The sequence below is a fragment of the Suricata suricatta genome, chromosome 1 (assembly GCF_006229205.1).
Source record: "Suricata suricatta isolate VVHF042 chromosome 1, meerkat_22Aug2017_6uvM2_HiC, whole genome shotgun sequence".
NCBI classification, from domain to species: Eukaryota; Metazoa; Chordata; class Mammalia; order Carnivora; family Herpestidae; genus Suricata; species Suricata suricatta.
Window position 1 is genome coordinate 37,148,397 of NC_043700.1, and position 18,002 is coordinate 37,166,398.

At 38.6% G+C, this 18,002-nt stretch overlaps 1 protein-coding gene across 7 annotated transcripts in view; it reads right to left on the reverse strand.

The window, feature by feature from the left end:
* Positions 1-17,980, reverse strand: part of RNF170 (ring finger protein 170) — a 33,438-nt gene extending 15,458 nt beyond the window's left edge. The window contains exons 1-4 of one of the 7 annotated variants that reach the window (XM_029936680.1): positions 17,813-17,980; positions 10,984-11,059; positions 10,163-10,306; positions 441-516 (exon numbers count right to left, since the gene is read on the reverse strand). In XM_029936680.1, the coding sequence (XP_029792540.1) occupies positions 441-516; positions 10,163-10,299 (213 nt within the window). In that variant the 5' untranslated portion in view covers positions 10,300-10,306; positions 10,984-11,059; positions 17,813-17,980. The other 6 variants (XM_029936696.1, XM_029936689.1, XM_029936668.1 and 3 more) reach the window with 6 other exon arrangements.
* Positions 17,981-18,002: the final 22 nt, after the last annotated feature.

The window sequence follows — 18,002 nt, forward strand, 5'->3', positions numbered from 1 at the left end:
AACAGAGGTTACACAAGGCACACAGGGCTTTCAAAGTTAAAAAGAACACACACTGGGGTGTCAGGGTGGCTCAGTTGGTTAGGTCTCGGAGTCTTGATTTCGGCTCAGGTCATCATCTCACAGGTCATGGCATTCAAGCCCCACATCCAGCTCCACGCTGACAACGAAGAGCCAGCTTGGTATTCCCTCTCTCCCTGCCCCTTCCCCTCCACTCTCTCAGAACCAACAAATAAACATGCACATGAGAATATCTGAATAGTTCAAACTAGTCATTTGCCTAATCTGAAAATATACGATCAATAGAACCACTTAAATTACTAAAAAAGAAAACAGGCCATGTTTCCAAACAGTAATTTATTGTTTCATCACCATTTCATATGCAAGGGGAATAGCAACATCCACCCCTTACATAAATGCACATATTTATATAACAACAGTACCTGTTCTGTTTGAAGTTGCTCCCGAAGCACCCTTACTAGCTCTTGGTTTTCTGGGTGAATGTTCTGATGTGCATTTCTGTGAATAAAATATAATAAGCTTTGAATATAAAATATTGCCAGATGAATCCATTTTCTTTATGGGTCTAATTCTCAACCAAGTACTTCATAAATGTAAATGACAGCACACAACGATACTCCAGTTCCAGGACTGAACACTCCCGGCTACTCTGTGAAGAGTGCTAAGGTTACTGAAAATGGGCTGATTTCAGGTTCAGCTGGCAATGACAAAATCCAGAGGCCTTGTCCCTTGTAGATTCGATGGAACTGCTAGCTTACAAATCATTTCAAGAACAATTAACACATATCTTCCGTGAAATTCCTTCAAAGTAAACTATATAACTCTAGATACTAGTATGCATTTGAACACTGTTGCCTATCTAATTAGATCTTTAGATTAGAGCTTTTCACAGAACTTCATAGAGCTTTTATGAGGAAATGGGGACAGAAAAACAAAATAAAAACTGTCATATAGAAAACCCCAAACTTCACATACCATTTATCCCTTAACGTTAACAATTAAAAGGGAGATTCAAAGGCAAGAATTTAGTGGCTATGTACAAGGATGGGATAAGACTTGTGGGTATTGGAAATTAGGTGTGGATAGGTTGGCAGGGTGGGGATGAAGACTTACATCTGAATCACAACTTAATTCCATTTGGCTGTAACAGTTTCTTCTAAACTTAAACATTTTATTTAATTTTTTTAATGTTTTATTTATTTTTGAGAAAGAAAGAGAGAGAGAGAGAGAGCATGAGAGGGAGAAGGGTAGAGAGAGATGGAGACACAGAATCCAAAGCAGGCTCCAGGCTCTGAGCTGTCAGCACAGAGCCTGACATGGGGCTCGAACCCACAAATTGGGGGAAATGACCTGAGCCAAAGTCGGATGCTTAACAGACTGAGCCGCCCATGCACCCCAAAAAAATTCCAATCAGAAATTAAACGTAAATGTAATAAAGCTCCTTGAACTGTTTAAACATCTTAAATTCTGGTGGATTATTCTAAATGTTACCTTCCTGTGACTGAATAACGATCTCTGTGGTGGAAACAAACTATCCGGGAACAGAACAAGGAGCCACGCCATTTAAGTATCAATAACCACCTACCTAAACAGCACTTCTCCATTCTTTGACAGTGAAAACCATTCTCGTCTCATTCAAAGGAAGATAGTTACTACTTTTCAGAGTATACATATAACCATGTAACTAGAAGGTCTTTCTTTTGGGTCTTTCCATAAAAGAAAAGATGCAAGATTGTAAAATCTGGTAGTAGAAAGTTAGAAAAGTCAAAGTAGAGCCAAAGAACAAAACAAACAGCCTGAGATGCTGAACACAGCCTGTAGCTTAAGCAACTACATTTGATTAGCAACCGTTAATACAGAACCAAAAATCTAAAAAATAATGGGATAATTAAGATGGACTGAAAGCGAGATTAGAAAACCTTCAAGATGTGATCATCTCAGCTATAAGAAAATGACAGCATTTGACACAAAGTAGGTCTAAAGTAAGATGCAAAGGAAAACAATGACTCTAATATAGAAACAGACTATATCATTTACCAATGATTTATGGTCCTTTGTTATTGTTATTTGTTATTGTTAAAAGTAGAAACCAAAGCTATAGGAATCAAAACAGTGTAGTACTGGCACAAAAGTAGACAGATACATCAATAGAACAGAAGAGAGAGCCCAGAAAATAAACCCATTCTTATATGGTCAATTAATCTACAACAAAGGAAGCAAGAATATACAATGGGGTCAAAGGCAGTCTCTTCATTAACGGTGTTGGGAAAACTGAACAGCTGCATGCAAAACAATGAAACGACCACTTTAATACACTATACATAATGGTAAATTCCAAATGGATTAAAGACCTAAAGCAGAATGTGAAACCAGAGAACTCATAGGAAAAAACATAGACAGTAAACCCTTGGGCATCAGCTTTAACAATATTTTTTCTGGTTCTCTCTCTTTAAACAAGGAAAACAAAAGCAAAAATAAATTATGGGGACTGCATCAACCTAAAAAGCTTTTGTACAGCTAAGGATATTATCAACAAAGCAATAAGGTCATTTACTAAACAGGAGAAGATAATTGCAAATGATATAGCCACCAAGGGGTTGATATCCAAAATGTATAAAGAACTCATAAATGGTGATTTATAAATGGTGAGAGAACCTGAATAAACATTTCCCAAAGAATACTTACAGATGGAAACTAAACCCATGAAAAGATGCTCAGTGCCACTCATCATCAGGGAAATACACATCAGAACCACAATGAGATATTACCTCACACCTGTCAGAATGACTATTACTGAGAAAACAAGAAATAGTTAAGTGTTGGCCAGAATGTAGAGAAAAGCAACCCTTTTTGAACTACTGGTAGGAATGTAAATTGGTAGAGCCATTTTGGAAAACCAAGAGGCAGTTCCTCAAAAATTTAAAAATAGTAATATTATACACACTAGTAATTCCACTTCTGGGGATTTACCCAAAGTAATGAAAACACTAATTTGAAATGATATATGCACCCCTTTATCTACTGCAGCATTATATACAAAAACAAGATATGGAAACGATTTAATTGTCCTTTGACAGGTGAATTGAAAAAGAAGATGTAATATATGTACACAATGGAATATGACTCAACATAAGAATGAATGAAATCTAGGGGCACCCGGGTGGCTCTATCAGTTGAGCATCCAACTTTGGCTCAGGTCATGATGTCACGTTCATGAGTTTGAGCCTCACATCTGGCTCATTGCTGTTGGTGTGAAGCCCGCTTTGGATCCTCTGTTCCCCTCTCTAAGCCCCTCCCCCGCTTGTGCACACCCTCTCTCTCTCTCTCTCTCTCTCTCTCTCTCAAAAATAAATAAACATTAAAAAATTATTTTTTAAAGAATGAAATCTAGGGGGAAGGAGGAAGGAAGAATGAAATCTTGTCATTCATGACAACACAGATGGACCTAGTTGGTATTATGCTAAATGAAGTCAGATAAAGACAAAAACATCAAATGATTTTACTTTATCTGGAATCTAAAAAACAAAACAAATCAGCAAACAAAAAACAAAAGGGACTCATAAATACAGAAAACAAATTGATGGTTATAAGAGGGGGAAGGGGATGAGCAAAATAGGTGAAGGGGATTAAGAGACACAAATGTCGAATTATATCACAAAGATGATTAAATACAAAATAGGAAATACAGTGAATAATATTGTAATTTTTTATGTTGACAGATGGTAACTATACTAATTAACACTTGATAATGTTTATAATTATCTAATTACCATGCTGTACACCTGAAACTAATATTGTATGTCAACTATACTACAATTAAAAATAAAAATTGAGGGGCGCCTAAGTGGCTCAGTCGGTTAAACATCTGGCTCTTGGTTTCAGCTCAGGTCATGATCTCACAGTCTGTGAGCTGGAGCCCCACATCAGCCTCTGCACTGACAGTGTAGAGCCTGTTTGGGATCCTGTCTCCCTCTCACTCTGCCCCTGCCCGACTTGTGCTCACTTGCGCTCTCTCTCTCTCTCTCTCAAAATAAATAAAAAATGAACTTACAAAAAAACATTTAAAAGAAATAAAAATTGGAAAATAAATCATCCACTCTTAAAAAAAAGAAAGAAAGAAAGAAAACTCCAACCTAATGGGGCATCTGGGTGGCTTAGTCAGTTAAGCATCTGACTTCAGCTCAGGTCATGATCTCATGGTTTGTGAGTTTGACCCCCATATCAGGCTCTGTGCTGACAGCTCAGAGCCTGAAGCCTGCTTCAGAGTCTGCATCTCCCTCTCTCTTTGCCCTTGCTCCACTCACACTGCCTCTCTCTTTCTCAATAATAAATAAACATAAAAATTTTTAAATAAAAATGTATACATTATGTCAATAGTTCCCAGCTAGCCAAAACAATCTTGAAAAAGACCAGAGTTGTAAGACATATACTTTCTGATTTCAAAACATACTATAAAGTTATAGTAATTAAAATGGTGTGGTACTGACATTAGGACAAACATATACCAATGGAATAAAACACAGAGTCTAGAAATAAGCTAATATAAATGGTCAAGCTATTTTTAGTAAGGATGCCAAGACCCTTCAATGGGGTAAGGGTGGTCTTTTCAACAACCAATACTAGGAAAACTTGATATTCACATGCAAAAGAATGAAGATGAACCCTTACCTCCTACCATACACAAATATTAACTCAAAATGAATCAGAGGTAAAGCTATAAAAATCTTAGAAGAAAACACAGAGGAAGATCTTTGTGACTATAGATTTGGCAATGATTTCTTAAATATGACACCAAGAAGACAGGCATCAAAAGAAAAAACAGAAAAATTGGGCTTTACTAAATTAGTACACCAGAAAGAGAGTGCCTGGGTGGCTCAGTCAGCTGAGTGTCTGACTCTTATTAATTTTGGCTCAGGTCATGATCTCATGGTTGGGTTCCAGACAGTGTGAAGCCTGCTTGCGATTCTCTGTCTCCCTCTCTCTTTGTCCTTCCCTCCACTCCCACTCTCTCTCTTTCAAAATAAGTAAACACTTTTTTGAAAAAGTCAGTTGGTTGAGCACCTGACTTTGGCCAAGTCATGACCTCAGGGCTCATGAGTTTGGGCTCTGCATTGGGCTTGCTGCTGTTAGCATGGAGCCTGCTTTGGATCCTCTGTCCCCCCCTCTCTCTGCTCCTTACCTACTTTCTCTCTCAGAAATAAAAAAATAAAACATTTTTAAAAAAGAGTAAAAAGACAACTCACAGACTAGAAGAAAACATCTGTAAATCATATAGTTGGTAAGTGATTAATGCCAGAACATATCAAAAACTCGTAACTTTTGTGTCAACTATACTTCAATGAAAAAAAGTCATAGAGGGCACCTGGCTAGCTCAGTTAAGACAGCATGAGACTTGATCTTGGGGTCTTGAGTTCAAGCCCTATGTTACATGTAGAGCCTAGTAAAAAAAAAGACTCATAACTCAAAAACAAAAAGCAAGCACCCCAATTCAAAGATGAGCAAAGAACTTGAACAGACTTTTCTTCAAAGAAGACCTACAAATAGCCAATAAGCAAATGAAATGATAATCAACATCATTCGTCATGAATGAAATGCAAATCAAAACTCTAATGAGATACTACTTCATACACATTTGGATGACAATTATTAAAAAAAAAATAGAAGGTATCAAGTGTTGGCACAGATATAGAGCAATCAAGGGCACCTGGTAAGTCAGTTAGCATCTGACTTCAGCTCAGGTCATGATCTCACGGTTTGTGAGCCCCCCGCGTCAGGCTCTGTACTCACAGAGTAGAGCTCACTTGGGATTCTCTCTCTCTCCCTCTCTCTCTCTCTGTCTACTCCCCAAGTTGCTTTCTCTCTCTCTCTCTGTCTCTCTCTCAAAGTAAATAAACTTAAAAAAAGAGAGAGAGTGTGAAATCAGAACCATTGTACATAGCTGATGGGAATGTAAAATGGGCCAGCTACTATGAAAAACAGTTTCCTCAAAAAGTTGAAATAGAACTACTGTTTGATCCAGCAATTCCCGTTGAAAGCAGGTGCTTGTATACCAATGTTCACTGTAGTATCATTAATAATAGCCAAAAGGTGGGGACAACCCAATGTCTATCAAAAACAAATAGCTAAACAAAATGTGGTATATACACATGGTGGACTATTATTCAGCCATAAAAAGGAATGATATTCTGATACACACTAGAATGTAGATAGACCTTGAAAGCATCACGCTAAGTGAAATAAGCCAGACACAACTAGACAAATATTTTATGATTCTACTTTATGAGATACCTAGAACTGGCTAATTCATTGAGATTAAAGATAGAATAGAGGTTACCAGGGTGTAGGAGGAGGAAGAATGAGGAGTCATTATTTAATAGGTGTAGTTTCTGTTTGGGATGATAAGAAAGTTCTGGAAATAGGTAGTGGTGATGGTTACACAACACTGTGAATGTACTTAATGCCATTGAACTGTATACTTAAAGTGGTAAGTTTATGGTGTTTATTTTATAATACCAATAGAAAAAAAAGAGAATGACTCAAAACATCAAAGAAATTACAGAAAAGAGACCACTTTCCTTTAAATTATAAACTATACATGCTATCCCTCTCCCAACTCATCACTAATTAATAACTTCAGTTAAAGTAACAGAATTACAAATGCCAACTGAATTTGAATCTGAAGAGCTGGACAGGAACTTAAACTGACCTCTCAATCAGATGACAGATTCAAGATGATGTCTAAATAATGATCTGATTCAAGATGATGTCTAAGTAATGGAGCACCTTACATAATTTGAAAAGTGACTTCTTAGGTTGATCCAAAATCTACTGTTTACCTTATCTAGTGGCCTTGGTTCTGTCAATGAAGCCACATGGAATAAATCTAATTCTTCTTCAGTAAAACAAGCCCTGATCGGCGCACTTTGGTGGCTCAGTTGGTTAAGTGTCCCATTCCTGGTTTCAGCTCAGGTCAAGATCTCATGGTTTCCTGAGTTTGGGGCCCCCTCCCCTACTTGGGATTCTCTCGCTACCTCTCTCTCTGCCTCTCCCACTCACAATGTCTTTCTCAAAATAAAAAACTAAAAATTAAAAAAAAGGCCTGATCATACTTAAAGACAGCTTTTATGTCTAACAGTCTTTTCCACTGAGCTAAATATCCCCAGTCCCTTCAAGCATTCTGTATGGTTTCTATAGCTTTATCTACTCTGATAACTTCCCCTAAATGTTTACCGGTTTAAAATTATTCACCCCCCCCCAACATAAAAGAAAAGAAAAGAATAAAGTAAAATAATTCACCCAAACTGTATATAAGCCAACTGTGACCTCCTCCTGGTTAATGCAGCCTAATACTGTTAAGTTTTTGACATCTACAACATACAATTTTATATATTATATATAAAACTTTTAGTTTCAGATCTTCCCAATGTGTGGGGTAAACACTTTTATTATACAAGTAATAAATACCCATAGTAGGGAAATTAGAAAAACAAATAATGGGGAAAAAATTTTAAAATAAACTGTATTTTATCAAAAATAATTTTTAACTTTTAGACAGTATGGTTTATTTGTCTTATGGTTTTGTGATGTGTCTTTTAAAAAATTTTTTATTTTTAGAGAGAGTAAAAGTGGAAGACAGGGGCAAAGGGGGAGGGGGCAAGAGAGAGAAAGAATGAATCTTAATCAGGCTCCATCCACGCTCAGTGCAGAGCCCACCGCAGGGCTTGATCCCTCAACCCTGGGATCATGACCTGAACTGAAATTAAGAGTTGGATGCTTAACCGACTGAGCCATCCCAGCATGCACTGATGTATCTTCCAATCAACAATTCTCACTCAACAATGTATCATGGATACTTCAACATGACAAAGTTGTATCTGCATCCCATTCTTGAAGAGCAGATACTCCATTTGGATTTGCCTAGTAATGACTCATTTTTTAAACAGCTTTACTGAAATATAATTTGCATGCCATACAATTTACCCATTCAAAATGTACAATTCAATGGTTTTTACCATATTCATACATATATGCAAACATCACTACAGTAGATTTTAGGACATTTCCATTACCTCAGAAAGAAACCCTGTACCTCTTAGCTATCATTCCCTATACCCCATCTTCCACTCCAGTCCCAAGCAATCACTAATCTCCTTCCTATATGTATGGATTTCTCTATTTTGGACATTCATACAAATAGACTCAAATATATGTGGCCTTTGTATCCAGCCTACTTTACTTAGCATATGTTTTCAAGTTCTATGATGTAGCAGGTATCAGTATATTATTCTTTTTTATAGCCAAAAAGAATTCTATTGTATGTGTGTGACACATGTGTTTATCTATTCATCCATTGATGAATATTTGGTTTTTGTCTGCCTTTTGACTATTACGAAGAATGCTGCCAGGAACCACTCGCATACATGTTTTTGTGTTGGAAATCTGCTTTCATTTCTCATGGATATATACCTAGGAGTGAAATTGCATATTTAATCATTTGAGGAACTGACAGTTTTCTAAAGAGGTTGAGTCACTTTCAGATTTCCACTATCAGGGTATGAGGATTCCAATCTCTCCACATTCTTAACAACAATTATTATATGATTTTGTGATTCTAAACATCCTAGTGGGTATGAAATTATATGTCACTGTGATTTTGACTTCTCTGATTATTGACAGTATCAGGCATATGTTCATGTGCTTATTAGCCATTTGTATCTCTGCTTTGAAGGAATGTGTATTTACATTCTTTGACCATTTATTAATTGCATTATTTGGTTTATTATTATTGAGTTGGAAGTTCCTTATATGTTCTAGCTCCAAGTGCCATATAGATATGATTTGAAATGTTTTCTCCTGGGGTACCTGGGTAGCTCAGTTGGTTAAGCATTGGACTTCAGCTCAGGTCACGATCTCTTAGTTCATGAGTTCGAGCCCCATATCAGGCTCTGTGCTAACAGCTCGGAGCTTGGAGCTCGGAGCTTTGGATTTTGTGTCTCCTCCTCTCTCTGCCCCCACCCCTGCTTGCATGCGCGTTCTCGCTCTCTCTCTCTCTCAAAAGTAAATAAGCATTAAAAAATTTAAAAAAAAGAAATGTTTTCTTCTATTCTATGTGCTGTCTTTCCACTTACTTGAGTATGTCCTTTCAAGTACACAAGTTGGCAATTTTGATGAAGTTCACTTTACCTATTTTTTCTTTTGCTGCCTATACTTTGTGTCATATCTAAGAATCTTGATGTTTAAGAATCTTTTCTATAATTTTTACAACAAACTCATTGATTTGTAATTTTTGAACTTAATCTTTTTTCTATTTCATACTTAAAAATTTTTTTAATGTTTATTTTTGAGAGACAGACAGACAGAATGTGAGTGGGAGAGGGACAGAGCAAGAGGGAAACAGAATCCAAAGCAGACTCTAGACTATGAGCTGTCAGCACAGAGCCTGATGCGTGGCTTAAACTCACGAACTGTGAGATCATGACCTGAGCCAAAGTTGTACGCTTAACTGATTGAGCCACCCAGGTGCCCCTAATCTTTTTTTTTTAACTTGATTTATTTTTGAGAGAGAGCACAAGGGAGGCGGGCAGAGAGAGAGGGGGAGAGAGAATCCCGAGCAGGCTCTGAGCTATTGGCACAGAACCAGATGCAGGGCTTGAACTCAGAAACCATGAGATCATGACCTGAGCTGAAATCAAGAATCAGATGCTTAAACCAACTGAGCTACCCAGGTACCCCTAATCTTAGTCTTAATTCCCTACACACTGTCCAACTTTTGGGGTTTTTTGTCTGTTTTTCCACTTAAGGACTGAAAATAATTTACACTATTGTCTGTATCACTTACAAATTGAAGGATTCAATTATGAAAATTATTATTATTTTAAACTGTGATAATTCTGTAGAAAATATTAATTTTTTTAAAAATATGGTGATAAATTTATATTTCATCTCATAAGACGGCTGATGACAGGAAAAACATATAGTAGCATTTAGAGCCTAGTGGAAAATAAAATACCTTAGTAAATATATACAATTGCTGGGCTCTATTACTCACTTTTTAAATGAAGTATTAAAAATTACTAGAAGTAGTCAGAAAGCAGTGGCCCTTGCAAATATATATTATTTCAACTCTTTTGTCCTTTAGTCTCACCTGAAAAGTGCATATACCAGGGTAGCAATCAAAGCGAAACTGACCACAACTGCCACAAGTACTTGGTCACTTACTCCTTCTATGACTGAATCATCATCCAATTTCAAACTTTGAACTTCACTGTGATATTTGGCCATTCCAAGTCTAAAAGATAAAGAAACAAGATGAAAGTCACAAATGACACAGTGAAAATGAAATATACTACTCAGAACAACATAAATATAACTGACTTCTAATGTTTTTAAATTTTTAAAGTGCCCACTTAAGGAAGGTTGCATTAAGTACAACTCCAGTGGGGATTCTCCCTTTAATGAGTTTTTAAAAATTTCCCAGACACATTATTTTGGGGAGAAGAAAACCTTATTTCCTTTAAGGTAAACTTACTCTAATCTGACATCTATTTACAGTTTTTAAAAACAAATTTAAAAGATACCTTTTCTTCTTCAACCTTAGTTCCTTTAATCTTAAAGGAAAAAAAAATATTCCTCATGCTCAACAGCTCTTCTCATTCTTGAAGACCAATCAATTCTCCAAGTAAATCAGATCCCTCCTCTCCCTCACAGCACTGAATGTGTCCTGGAATGCACCATGTGTGGATAGGGAAAGCATTATATTCTCTTCTGTAAATATTCCTGTATTATCTAGCTTAGTGCTCTGTACACAGTAGGACCTAATAAATACACGTTTAAATAATAGTGACTTACCTTACTTACAGTGTTAGTGATTTGAAAAGTAAAAGACATTTATATAGGACATTTATAGCGATACTAAGATTAGTTGAATTAATGAAAATTCTGGTGCTTGAAAATAATTAGCCTCACCTGGGACTAAGCTCAGCTTATGGTTCAGAATTCTTTGAACTGCCTGGAAAATGGAATCACTCTGAAGCTGCATTTCCTTATGAAGAGAAAAGGAAGGATATGAAACTCTCCTTCCTATATGCTAAGCTGGAGAAAAATGGTAATACTCAAATTTTTGGGGTATGAAGGGAAATAATCCGACCACATCAGAGTCCAAGTATCACAGGTAATTCTTATTTTCTATATGGCAAAACAGAAAAATTTAGACTCAAGACACCAAAGGGAAAATAACATAAGTAAATATTCAAATAAATATATATGGCTATTCATAATTAAAATAAAATTCTGTAGAGGCACTAGGTGGCTCATTTGGTTAAGCATTCGACTTTGGCTCAGGTCATGATCTTGCAGTTTGTGATTTCTGCAAGATTTAATAGATGGAGGCAGAGATGAGAGGAAAGAAAGAGACCAAGTTATGGAGCCAAGAAGGCCTTTATTGGGATCTGCGATTCCCAGGTGAGGTTCTGTGACTCCGGGAGTGGGGAGTCATGGAAGCCGTGTGCTTGGTACAGGAGGGGCGAGGTATTTTATGGGTGAAAGACTTCGGGTTTGATCTGGGGAGGGCAGATTATCAAATAAGGGCCTTTCAGGGACATGGTGGAATGGGATAGGTTGCCTCCTCTGTCAGGAAGCTGGAGCTTCATGATTGGCTGTTCAAACTGGCGAGGGACATTCCAGGTCTGCAGGTGGGGGTGGGGGTTGTCGGTGCATGGAGTTCTCCGACCCACAGGAGAATGGCTGGTCGGTTGCCACCTTAAGGTAACTCTTAGAATTTTAAGCCCAGTGTCAGGTTCTTTGCTGACAGCTCAGAGCCTGGAGCCTGCTTTGGACTGTCTCTCTTTCTGTCCCTCCCCCAACACCACACTCTGTCTCTCTCTCAAAAATAAATAAACTTAAAAAAAAAAGAAACTTAAAAAAATTAAAATTCTGTATATATGCATCTTATTGCACTGATAAGTTTTGTTGGTTAATCTAGTGAGTCTCAGAGCGCCTGGGTGGCTCAGTCAGTGAGGTATCCAACTTAGGCTCTGGTCATAATCCAGCGGTTTGTGAGTTTGAGCCCTGCATCAGCTCTGTGCTGACAGCTCAGAGCCTGGAGCCTCCTTCAGATTCTGTGTCTTCCTCTCTCTCTGCCCCTCTCATGCTCATGCTCTGTCTCTCAATAATAAATAAACATTTAAACAAAAATTTTTTTAAAAAATCTAGTGAGTCTCTGTTAAGAAGAAACTCTGAAAGTCTAACACCTTTAGAAGAATCTGAACTGGCTGCTAATAAGGAAATTACCTTATGGAAGCAAACAAACAGATCAAGGTCAGTTCCCATCGGCTTTACACATAATAATAGCCTAATATATCAGGAACCTTCTAATGATAGGTTTCAAATAACCATTATGAAGGCCACACACCAGGAAGCTCCAAGAGGCAGCTCTAACTTCATTATTTTCATTCAAAAGAACAGTTAAATGAACTGCCAAATGAAAGTGAAAAAAACAGCCTCAAGTAATGTAGGGGTGGGCCACGTAGTAAATTTAGATATTTATTTTATCAGGATTCCTCTTCTTGGTTTTTATTTTACTTTTAAAAAGATTTTAAGTAATCTCTACACCCAACATGGGGCTCAAACCTACAGGCCTAAGATCAAGAGTCTTGGGCTCCAGTGACTGAACCAGCCAGGTGTCTGAGGTTTCCTCTTTTTAGAGATGCTTTTGTACAGCTGTATCAAAAGTCCTAACTATTTGTATCTGCAGAAAGATGACCAAAATGCTATCTCCTTGTGTGAAGATTTCCCATCTCTAACTACTGAAGAGTGAAAGGATTTTCCCCAATGCTATACATTTAGGCAGTTCACTAACTGAAGGGGAGAATCTGTCACCCCAAAATATGACGTTTTGGTTTAAGAATTACTTTAGGCTGATTATTAAACAAAACAGCAAACAAAGGAAAGGCTCTGAAAACCAGGTAGGAGCTATCCTTTTGTAAATGACATTTATATAAGGAAATCTCCATTTGTAAGGGTGTCTCTCTGTACCAGAAGGACTAAATCCTCTAGAAACTTTTATGAATGGAGAAGGCAAGGACTTAAATCTGCATAACAACTTTACCCTTGTTTGCTGTGCTTTTCCTTGGAATCTCCCATAACTACGCTACCCCTCCACCCCGCAACATGTTTCTTTGGTCTTTAGCTGAATGTGGTATATAATGTGATGGCCTGGGCCATTTTGGAGTTACTCAGTTTTCCCAGATACCTCCCATGTACGCGGAAGGTCTATAAGTTATTAAACTTCTGGGGGTTTTTTCCTGTTAATTTGTCTTTTATTACAGGGGAGTCTCTGCCAAGAACCTCGTAGAGGGATAGTATTTTTTCTCCCCCACACTCCTAGTATTTTTTTTAATGGGTTACATTTTTGTGTTCTTTCATGTGCAATCAATGATAATGTGACCAAATTCCACTGTACAAATTATATGTTTTTTCATTCTATTGTATATTTAACCCCTATGCAACTAAGATATTGCTTAAAATATTGCTTATGATATTGCTTCAGGCACACTTCCAAGGGCTCAGAGAGCCAGGATACTCTAAGTCCTGCGTGGCCATATAATGTTATTTGCATAATTTTATAGTAAAAGTTCCCAATGTTATTAAAACGAAGATACAATAACACAAATTCTGGTATCCCCAAAGGTGTTTGGGCTTAGGAGATGGGAGGTAGGGGGGAGAGTGTTGGTAAGTTTCTGAGAGGAATAGAGAGGTAGGCTGCATTATCCAGTCACATGAAAATCCCAGCAAAACCTGGAGCTCTCATATGGAGAACTACTAATCACTGGCCTAATTGTTGGGGGCTTCCAATAGCTCAACTTCCACCACTAGTTTTTCTTATGATCAGAGTTAAAAAAAAAAAAAAAAGGGAACTGTAGGAGCTAATAGCTCAGAAATGGGGTATTACAACATCACTCTCAGTTTGTAAAGAGGCTGATCTAAGATTAAAGAGGATAAATAATAAAAATAAAAATTTTTACTTGAGAAGATGACATAATATCTCAATCTTGAAAAGTCAGTCTTATCAGAACTTCAGTTCAACTTTTGCTTTTCACAGTCAGGTCTTTTCTAGACTAGAATAGTATGCCTGGTTTTGTCCAATGGCCTCAGTTCTCATCTCAAGCCTAAGCACTGCTACATAAACATCAATAGCTCTAGATTTAGTTCCAGTTCTACTACCACAACTGTGCCCCTATATAATCTCTGCAAAATGTAAAAACTGGGCTCGAAGATTTAAGTTCCTTCCCCATTACATCTCTCTGATTCAGGGTTTTTTTAATTAAAAAAAAAACTCAGAAAGATAAATACCACAAGTGGTTACATGTGGGAAATAGAACTGAGAGCCAGCCTTTCATCTTTCCCAGGACACAGTTATATAGTTTGAGTTCTTTTCAAATATGTATTACTTTAACCATAAAAATAAAAGCCAGTGCCTAACTTCCTTGAGTGATGAAAATGAGGCTTCAGTGCTCAAAGACAAAATTCTCCAGTTCCATTCTCACCTACCACCCTAGTCATTTCCTGATGGTGCCTTCCTTCTAAAAGTATCTGTCATGGGCACTGTAAGGCACCCACTGTGACTTACTCCTTTCAGCAGTGCACAGGGAATATTCCATGTGTTGGGGGCCACTAAGTGCTGCTTCCTTGAAACCCAGAAATAAAGTTTATAAACGTACAGAACATGGTTTCTAATGCATTTCATAGCATCCTGTCAAATATGAAAATAAGACTCACCAGTACTTCATTTTTAACTGTTTGAGATTCACAGAAACACACCATAGATCTTAGAGACAATGTGGTATAGTTGATAGAAACCTGAAGAGGGACTGGTTTCTAGCTTGGGTTTTGCTACTGATTAGCTAGCTAAGTCTTAAGGAGTAACTTCAAGTAGCAGAAGCAGAAGCTTTGGAGTCAGGCAACTGTACTCATATGAGGTCTGCATCTCAACTCCCTCATATGTAAAATATGTAAAAATAATTCTAACCATATCAAACACCCACTTTTTTAAAAGTAATTTCCATGCCCAATGTAGGGCTCGAACTCACAACCCTGAGATTAAAAGTTGCATGCTCTACCTAGTGTGCCAGCAGGTGCCCCTCAAATGCCCACATTTTGGCCAAAAAAAAAAAAACTCCTTGTTTCATGGAGTTTATAATGAGATAATGAAGATAAAGTATTCAGCATATTGCTTGTTACACCATACAGACTCTCAGTAAGCAGTTATAATACTTTATTATTTTTAAAGATTTTTTTTTTAAGTAATCTGAACACCTAACGTGGACTCCAACTTACAACCCCAAGATCAAGACTTGGATTCTCTACAGTTGAGCCAGCCAGGCAGCCCTTGATTGCTATTATTAACAACTGTCAAGAAGAACCACTTTAAAACTTAGCCATGCATTCCCTATAGCTGTACTACGGTACATCTCAAACTCTCTTTAATCAGAGCTCTAAGTATGTATTCCCTGGGAAGACAGCATAAACTTGGGGACAGTGCCACACAGGACACCACCATGTTTGTCTCAATCTGATAAACAGCTATAGATGATAACTAGTCTCCAACCAACCAAAGTAAAGAGACAGCTAAGACAAATTACACTCCCCTCTCTCCTTGATCTTTTCCAAAATTCTTAGAAAATAAATAAATAAAAATAAGGGAAATATAGGAAATTCCATAACTTCCAAAGGAGAAATCCTTTGTCTTTTTACCCAAGCTCATGTAGAAACATGGTCACATGACTTCTGCAGTTACATCCACGAATTTTTAATATAATTTCCTTCATTGAGGGTAATTAGAGCCACAAATGAAATCTCAAGAACACTGCAGTTTCATGCATAAATGCATACGAGTGAGCAGTCAAGATTGAAAAAAGAGGCTTAGGTGATTTGTGTCAAAGCCTTAAAAACCTGAGCAGCTGGAGTAAAGGTGTTCACTCTACACCACAGTCCCTCCAGAAAAGGCTAGAATATAGTTCTTCACATCAAAACACAAGTTGCAGGTGAGTCAGGCTTAAGTCAACATAACATATACTTACTGACTTTACGTGTGCAACAAGGGTAATGGTCATTAAAGTGCTAGGGATTTCACAGAAACAACCTAGTATGGAATGTAGGAACTCTGGTTTGACAGAGATACTGAGGCAACAGCAGAGGAAACAAAGGCAGGCGAGATACATATTTATCATTTCTAAACATTTCCCTACCTTTGGCATAGAGAAGATTTTTTTTTTCATGTTTTATTTATTTTTGATACAGAGAAAGACAGAGCATGAGAGGGGGAGGGGCAGAGAGAGAAGGAGACACAGAACGGGAAGCAGGCTCCAGGCTCTGAGCTAGCTGTCAGCACAGAGCCTGACGCGGGGCTCGAACCCACGAACGTGAGATCTGACCTGAGCCGAAGTCGGAGGCTTAGCCGACTGAGCCACCCAGGCGCCTCGAGAAGATTATTTTTTTTAAAAAGACCATAGAGAAGACTTCAGGTTAAGTTTTTACATTTACAAAATGATATAAATCATCACGTGTCAACTGTTAACTGGTACTCTGTAAGGCATCATTAAAAACTCACTCCAATTCTTAATGACAAAACCCGCCTCCTAATGGGGGGTGGGAGGGGTGGGGCGGGTAGGCTCCAGAAGCTGGTAAACCAGAGTAGAGATATGCTCTAGGAAATTAAGATTGCTGCAATCCAAGTAAAAGTTTGGCATTATCTTATAAAGTTAAGCATATCCTATGACTCAACAATTCTCCTAGGACTCCAAGGCATGTATCCTATGAAAACCCTTACACATTTGCACTAGTATCCAGGTATAAGAATGTTTAGAGTACTGTTTTTAGTAGCCCAGAACTGGAACAACAAAATGTCCATGAACAGAACGGGTACACTGTTATAATCATACAAAGGAATACTAGACAGCAATGTAAATTACCTACAGATATACACACGTTTACTATTAATTCAAAGCCACAAAATACACTGATCCCACACATCAAAAGTTCAAAAACAAGCAAAGTAAAACTATATCGTTTAGGCATGCATATAGTAAAGCTATAAGGAAAAGCAAAAACTGAGTGAGTATCCTAAGTCAGTCTAGGGAGGGAACTGTTCTCAGAAAGGAACACTATGTGTGGATAGAACTCCTGAAGTATGGGCAGTGTTCTTTTGTTTTTATCTGGGTGTTTATTATTTTTCTTTAACCATGAACGTTGTATGCACGTTTCTGCATATGTTATAGCGCATAAAAAATATACCGGCACCCCTGGAGAAATCCACAACTCTAAAAAGGTGAGAGAGCTCGAGGACAAGCAAGCCATTTATTAAGACGGCCAACTCCTAGCTCTGCGCTAGGAGAAACAGGCCCTAGGAGCTATCGGGATCCTCACGGAATGACTGGCGCACACCCTCTTTCTACTTAAGTAGCCGAAGTTTTCAGGGAGTCCAGGCTCACCGCGACCCAAGAAGGAACGGCCGGCTCTCTTCACCCGGCCAAACACCTAGAACCGCCAGACGCCCGCCACGTCGGCCCTTCCGCGGTCTCCGGAATTCCGGGCGGGAGCCGGGCGACTCTCGGGCTTGGCCCCGGGTTTCCCGAAGGAAGGCGGAGCCCCCGAGTCCGAGGCTGCGACTCCACTGCCCCAAATCCCGAAGCGACCCCGAGGGTAGTCCCGCCCACGCCGCAGCCCTGCCAGTGGCTCCCGAGGGCCGGGACGCGGGTGGGCGTGGCCGGCCGCCCGCGGAGGGGGAGGGGGCGCGTACCTCTCCACCGCAGAGGATACCTTGCCAATTCCCGGTGACTGAGACTAGAGATTATTTCCGGCCACGGCCCCCGCCACCCTCCCAGGCAACCACTAGCTGTCTCTTTTTTAATTTGGAGTGCGGACACAGGCGCACGCGCACTGACGAGCTTCCGTGACAGTGCAAGCGGACAGGCGAGGAGGACCCGCCG